This window comes from Penaeus chinensis, chromosome 10 (genome assembly GCF_019202785.1).
Source record: "Penaeus chinensis breed Huanghai No. 1 chromosome 10, ASM1920278v2, whole genome shotgun sequence".
NCBI classification, from domain to species: domain Eukaryota; kingdom Metazoa; phylum Arthropoda; class Malacostraca; order Decapoda; family Penaeidae; genus Penaeus; species Penaeus chinensis.
The window spans coordinates 37,490,489-37,498,335 of NC_061828.1; the positions used below are offsets into that span (position 1 = coordinate 37,490,489).

At 31.9% G+C, this 7,847-nt stretch overlaps 1 protein-coding gene across 2 annotated transcripts; it reads left to right on the plus strand.

The window, feature by feature from the left end:
* The first annotated feature begins 3,251 nt into the window (after positions 1–3,251).
* Positions 3,252–7,387, plus strand: LOC125029616 (GDP-L-fucose synthase-like). 2 transcript variants are annotated; one of them, XM_047619599.1, is made up of 6 exons: positions 3,252–3,357; positions 4,870–4,984; positions 5,372–5,500; positions 6,064–6,255; positions 6,414–6,561; positions 7,068–7,387. In XM_047619599.1, the coding sequence occupies exons 2-6, from the start codon at positions 4,937–4,939 to the stop codon at positions 7,301–7,303; spliced, it is 753 nt and encodes a 250-aa protein (XP_047475555.1). In that variant the 5' UTR covers positions 3,252–3,357; positions 4,870–4,936; the 3' UTR covers positions 7,304–7,387. The 2 variants fall into 2 exon arrangements, with proteins under 2 accessions (XP_047475555.1, XP_047475556.1); XM_047619600.1 differs by lacking the exon at positions 4,870–4,984 and having other exon boundaries at positions 3,278–3,357.
* Positions 7,388–7,847: the final 460 nt, after the last annotated feature.

Sequence of the window (7,847 nt, forward strand, 5' to 3'; positions counted from 1 at the left end):
CTGGTCATTACACACTCCCCCACAATTTAGTAAATTCAAAACATAAAAATTGTAATGGTCTCATATTAACACACATAACATATATGTGTGTATTTATACCTTATACATAAACATTAATACTACATTGTACTGTAAAATTCATAGGATGGCTTTATGAATTTACGTAATAATATCACAAAGACATTTCTTAATTCCTGAAATTTACAGCCTTTGGCAAGTGGAGCTATTAAGGCAGTCCGACTCTTTCGTTACAACCTGCTTTTATCACAAGACACAATTTTTGCAGTTGGCCTTTGCAAAACCGTATCCTTTGTCTTTACTCCAACAAATCTTAAATGCCCATTATTGTCCTTTATAGTTTTAGTAACTCTTCCTAGACAGTGAAAGTTTCTTACATTTTGTTCAACAACTAACACAATGTCTCCGATGACCAAATTTCTTTAGGTAGTGCACCATTTTTGTCTTATTTGTAGTTGAGTTAGATATTCCATTTGTCATCTTTTCGTAGTTGTAGGAGATGGTTAGGTGTTAAGGCTTCCAAATCAGATGGGTCATTTGAGTTAGGTGTCAAAGGTCTATTATTCAATATTGCTTCAGCTTCATGCATCAGTGTTGCTCGATATTCATCATCTAATGTTACAAATATTTCCTTGGCCATCAAGTACAGATTTTTTCTTACATTCTTTCCCATACGCCTCCGAAGTGTGAGCTAGCTCTGTTCTTTTGTTGATGAGATGATAATTAATTACTTTGTTAATTAATATTCTGAAATTGTTCTCTTAACTCTATTTCGGCACCCACAAGGTTTGTTCCATTATCGCTTCTTATATAATTGACCACACTCCTCCTTGCTATGAACCTACTAAGGCTAGTTATGCATGAGTCGGTATCTAAGGAATGAGCTATTTCCAAATGTACCGCCCCTGATGCTAAACATATATAGATCACACCATAACGTTTTACTGTAGTCCTACCTCTTTTAGCTTCAAAAGGACCAAAATAATCTATTCCAACCTTAGTAAACGGTGGTTCTTCTGGAGTAACTCTCTCCTTGGGTAAGTCAGTTATTATTTCTCACATAATTTGGCTCTATACTTACGGTAATTTACACAGTTAGTCGTTATACCTTTGACTATGGCCGCGACATTAATTATCCAAAACCGTTCACTTAGATATATCATAACATTTTTTCCTTCATGTCCTACCTTAGCGTGAGCTTCCCTTACGATCAATTTAGAGACATTAGACTATTAAGGCAGAGTGACCTGGTGTTTCCTCTCAATTGGTTCTTAAGTCTGCCTCCTACTTTTATAACACCTTCAGTTATTATAGGATCTAGTTTGTACAATGGACTTCCCTTCCCTTTATTTAATATTTTAGTTTCTTCTATAGATTCAATTTCTTCTGAGAAGTAATTTCTTTGTTCTAACTGTACAATTAATTTCTCAGCTTCATTCAGAATTTCCTTTGACAAGATAATAAACCTATCAATATTTCCATCCTCCTTTTGTTTGAATTTCTTGCATGCCAGAATTACTCATCCGACTACTCTTTTTAGTCCAAATGGAGTACCCATTGGATAAACTTGACATAAATGAATTTTGCTTAATTACTGTTGCATGGACTACCTTGGATGTCATTTCGTCCGCCACTCTGACGTAGGTTTGCGCAGAAATTCTGGACCTTAGAACCATCTACTTTTCTCTTCTTTACAATTTCCATACGTTCATCGTGACTGTGAGTCTGCAGGATTTAAATTTGAGTCAGTATAGGGCTAATCTTCAACATTCGAACCTTCATGAAATGTGGTTAATCTATTGACTACAAATATGTAATAGCGCGCGGTATCACTAAAGTACCGAAGTACTATCTGTCTAAAAGAACTTGTTTTCATAATGATAACCTAACTCCTTACTGACTACAGTTTTACAGCAAGAATTGCTGCTATTAATTCCATTCTGGGAATGGTGATTTTTTTAGTGGTGCTACCCTTGATTTTCCTACCACTTATTTTACATTCGATTCCCTGATCAGAGTATTGAAATCATGCATATACACCATCTTGAGCTTGTACTTTCCTTAAGCATCTTGGAATTTTTATATTCTGGGAATCTATGTATTTTATCCATTTATTATATTCCTTTGATTCTCTAGGCGTCTTCTGTAGGCGTCATAAAAAGTTAATTCCGGATTAATCCAAATCCACAGTACTTGCACATCTGTGTAATGGTAATTTACATTCACCCTCTACAATTTTCATATACGCTAATGTCGATGAGGAAACGTTTCCTACAGAGTAAAAACTATTTATATACACATCTACGCTTGCATTATATCATGACGATATATATCTGTGTCAGTACAAATAAAATCGAAATGCCTTCAGATAGCCTATGAATATTTTAGATAAACGAAATGAAGATGTCAAACAAAAATGAGATACTCGTCATATCAGTTTATTTTCGCGGGAGTTTTCTCCGAGAGCTCTTTCTCGTGTGTGATCGCGGGTAGGGTAGTTCTGTTGCTAGCGAGGATCATGGTAACAAATGTCCACTCGGTTTTGAAGTCACTTTAGTTTGAAGAATCAGGGTTTTTACTTTGAAATTAAAACCTGATAGTAATGTTTTCTTTTTTACTCGTTTAATATATTATATATGTTGGGAATGTTTTTTTTTTTCCAACCTGGAAATAACATTGTCCCCTGAGTCTGTAAACTCTGGAATTCTCTGGGATTTTCTTGTCGTTTTTCTTTTCAATGTTGAGTTATATCTATTGTTTGAATATCTCACAATTTATAAAATGTATATTAATGAATTTTCACATACATCTTTGAAATTAAAATGTCAGAATGTTTCGGTATTGCTTATTATAAATATTAATGGCAAATCCATCTTTTCTATGGAGTTGATGACGTTGTCATGACATATCAATACATGATTGGTGTGATAAACTTGTCTTCTCCGCGCATGCGCAGGATTGAATCTAGGCTCAAAAGTAAAAATTAATCCTAAACGCTGCCAATGCGCATTAGATCTCTAGCCTAAACTTTAATACTGTTATTACTTTATGGCGCATAAAGAAGACGCCTACAGTCTTTGTCCGGTGAATTACAGTTACAAATACTGAGACATATAAATAGTGTATAGATAATGATTTTGGTTATGTTCCATAAAAACCCATAAAAAATATAAAATGATTATTAACTTTCATTAAAATACTCTATTTATTACGCATTATACTTTGCTGATGTAATCGAACACAAGTTGGTTTGCTAAAATAAATGTGCGGTCTAACTCACTTCTGTGACCATGAACAGGTCTAGAAAATGGAATGTTAAGATTTGAAAGGATAACTCAAGTAAGTTGTTGTTTTTTTCGTAAATAAGCCGAAATATAACATATGTCTGGTCATTACACATATATTCATTATTTGAAAATAATTCACCTCGGGTATCTACAACCCTTGTCTTATTTATTGGTCTTTCCCAAGGTGCTTACAGGTATATCAAACTGTGTGCAAGCCAGTTTTAAACTATGTATTAGTAACATGTACTGCACCTTTAAAATTTCTGTAAATCCTAAATTCTTTTTTCATGATTTTTGTTGCTGTCTTTTAGCATATATCTTTGTGCATTTGTCTCTATGTACGAATAAATAAATTACTATATTTATATATATATATTTTTAAAGCTTCAGATTGTCAGTAAATAAAATACTTTCCATTAATTTCCATTATTTTCCAGACTTTCTGCACAGACAGTATATAAATGTATATGTTTATATAATATATATATATGGATATATGATATATATATGCATATATTTATATATATGCATATATTTATATATATGCATATATCTATATATTTGCATACATGTATATATCTATATATTTGTATATACATGTATATATTTATAAATTTGTTTATAGATATGTATATGCATATATATGTATATATGTTATATGTATATATGATATATGTATATACATAATATATAGACATAGATATATATAAATAAAATAAAATTATGTGTAATAATATGTATCATATATATACACATCATATATGATATATATCATATATCATATACATCATATATATAATATACATTATGTATATATATGTATTATTTATATCATATCTATATTTATATGTATACACAAATAAACACCCACAAACACATAATCCCACACCCACACACACATAAAACACACACGCAAATAAAAACATACACGCACATAAAAACACACACGTAAAAATACACACAAAATATAAACACAGAAGCACACTCACACAAATATACTCACACATGCACTTAGACACACACACACGCACTAGAGAAGATTAAATTTATTTTATTTATTTCATTTTTCCAAGAGGGAACAATTAAAGATGTGAAGTAGAAAAGCATATTAAGATACAAAACGTATAGGCAAATAAATCCATATTATCTTAAAACCATCAATTCCCCCCCCCCCCCCCTCCCCAAGGAAAAGAACACACGTTTAAGTGTTTAGTGTAATTATAGATATGTTCACTATCACTATCATCTAAAATCTACTTTGCTGCATGAAATAGTTATTTAAGATGGAAGAAATATGTTTCTGACCAAGTCTTAACAGTGCATGTATAAATTTGAGCTCATAGTGGCGAGTGATCCTGGCATCTGAGCCAAGTTTCGAAGTTCATGTATGCATGCATCCTTATTTCAGTGGATTAAAATGCATATATGAAAATATATACACAGTCAGGAAACACAGTCTCGGTCTAGATTGATGTTATCATGAGAAAAACTCCTAATCAAATTAGATGTGTGAGAAGTAATTCAATACACTGCATGCCATGATGAATAACCATATCTGTTTCAGAAACACAGCTGAAACCCGTGCTGTGTTTGAGAAATATAAGCCCACTCATGTTATACATCTGGCAGCTATGGTGGGAGGCCTTTTCAGAAATCTGAAATACAACTGCGATTTCCTAGTATGTTTTTGCAACTGGCATACATTGTTATTGGATCTACTGATAGACATTAGTAATATACAGTGTCATTAGAACATACTCTATATTTTGAAACCCTTTTTCAGAGTAAGATAGAGAAATTCAGTTCATTTCAGAATGAAACGTAGACTTCATTATTTATTGTACCATTTTCTGAACAACTGTTGAGAAGCAACATTTCTTTTGCATAATGTGGTTCATGGTGTATTTTTGGCCAGTGTGTCATTGTATTTCATGTTATTTAACTGAAGAAATTTCAAGTGAATTTTCAACTATAAATAAGAGGTTATCTTCAGAAAGTTTACATTTAGGTATCAGTATTATCTTGTAGTCTGTTTATTTTGACTTTTATATTATTTTTATCAACAGCAATTCAATCAGCTGATTAACATCAATGTATTGGAATCATGCAAGGATTTCAAAGTACAGAAAGTAGTTTCCTGTCTTTCAACTTGCATCTTCCCAGGCAAAACTACGTACCCCATTGATGAAACAATGGTTTGTATATTTCTTAATGGTTACTGTATCATTTAAGCACAAATACAAGATCTAAAACCATTATTGCGTGGTAGTAAAGCATTAAAAGAAGCTAAGCTATGGGGAAAAATATGTAGTTTAAATGTTCAGGACATTTAGTTTTGTGTGAGGCAAACATAAGGACAAAAATAAAATGTATAACATCACAATTACTTTTACATTCAGTAGTATCATACATATAACCAGTCTAAATTATATATATATATATATATATATATATATATATATATATCTTTGCATGACTAAGCAAAAGTATTTATGTATGATGTTACAGCATATATTTTTTATGCATGCAAAAGCAAAATATACCATTAAAACATCTTTTCAGTGTTTTGTCTTTTTTAGACTGAGCTTCAGGGTCTTGGAGTGCTCTATTATTTAGAGAATCACTGTGTTTTATAGCTGAAGAGGGTCATCTCGAATGTAACACAAAATTGGGAGAGCTAGGCGTAACTATTTTCTTTGTTTCTAAATTTCTCTATTTTGTTTCTAATATGTTTTTCTTTTTTCTTTTCTTTTAATAGATCCATAATGGACCTCCACATCAATCTAACTCTGGGTATAGTTACGCTAAGAGGATGACTGATGTAATGAACCAAGCATATCATCAACAGTATGGTTGTAATTTCACGACAGTTATACCAACAAATGTCTATGGACCACATGACAACTTCAGCTTGGAGGATGGCAATGTATTACCAGCACAGATAAACAAGGTTAACATTTGTAGTCTTGCTATTTAGTTGTTTCAAATATCTAACAAAGAATAGAATGGAATTTCTTAAGTCAAAGATGCTGGAATATATTTGCTGTTTCTGTGGTAGTTTTAACATATGTACAATTTTTCAGTTTATACTAATTGACATTACCTCAGGTTTACATGGCCAAGAAAAATGGGACACCATTTACTATATGGGGAACTGGAAAACCTCTTCGGCAGTTTATTTACTCCATAGATCTAGCCAAGCTTATGATCTGGGCATTACGTGACTATAATGAAATCAGCCCAATCATCCTCTCAGGTAATAAACTGTTACTAATAAGTATAGAACAGTGTCTTTTCAATGTCCTTTTCCTTCATCACAAGAAATGATAATTTTCCTTAATAGTTATTCATCTTTATTTTTGGATATTATAAAGACAACTCAAAAGATAGCCCATATGGTATTTGGAGTGTAAGTATACATGCTTTGTCCATTGTGATTTTATTTATTTTGCGTACATGTCGATGGCTCAAGAATTACTTTGTCACTTTTGTATACCAATAACAATAATTATATTATCTTTTAAGAATAACATTAATCCTGATTGCAATATTATTATAAATAACTCTTTTCCTAGAAAATTCAAGGTGAGGTCTTGTAGGTCTAGTAAATGACTTCTTGGTGACTAAGTGCTTGTGAAGTTATCTATGTGTATACAAAATAAACAAAAAACAAGTAAACTGGACTGTACATATAGCAGATGCCAATGGGCTCTGTGCTCTGTACATCAGCTAATAAATATCAATTTATTTTTGTTTATTCAGTTGATGAAGCAGATGAAGTGTCTATCAAGGAGGTAGTTGAGATGGTTATTGATGCCTCTGAGTTCAAGGGAGAAGTGGTTTTCGACACCTCGAAGTCAGATGGCCAGTTTAAGAAAACTGCAAGCAATGCAAAACTCAGGAAATATCTCCCAGATTACAAGTTCACACCCATACAACAAGGTATCAAGGAGACTGTAAACTGGTTTATTGAAAACTATGAGTCTGCAAGAAAATAAAATTCTTTGGATTTTTTATGTAGGTTGGCAGATAAGAAAATAAATATCTGCACGTCTTACAAAGGAAGAAGATGGAAGATAAGAGTGCAAACCATTCCTCTCTTTCAGATTGGTTAAAAAAATCTTTATGGGATAAGGATCATAAAATGCTTTACTTTATATAATGAAGAATTAGGTGTGTGGAACATTAGACTGCTTTGTTACATGACAATAGCTACAGTTTAGATTTTTCTATGACGAAGTATGTGATCACTTGATGTAACAGATTCAGAAAATTGTTGTTTGGAATCTATACAGTATTCAACATATGACTTTATGTTTTTGTGATTTTCAATTTTGAGTATATGTCATATCAAGATATGACATATTTGGAATATTAACTAACTCCTGGTGAATTATATAATAATAGATCAAATTTTGTGTTATTTCAAGCTACAAGTGATGAACTAATATGGTTCAGATTGCATTTTATGTGTGGATGATGGTTAACACATGTTGCCATCTAGAGAGTGATCATATTGTAATCTGATTGAGGAATATATTT

Bases quoted from the DNA above. Each gene is read 5' to 3' on its own strand.
- LOC125029616 (XM_047619599.1), top strand. From the start codon at position 4,937: ATGGTGGGAGGCCTTTTCAGAAATCTGAAATACAACTGCGATTTCCTA. The intron at 5,501-6,063 runs GTTTGTATATTT...TTCTTTTAATAG, and splicing joins ACCCCATTGATGAAACAATG to ATCCATAATGGACCTCCACA. The intron at 6,256-6,413 runs GTTAACATTTGT...ACATTACCTCAG, and splicing joins TACCAGCACAGATAAACAAG to GTTTACATGGCCAAGAAAAA.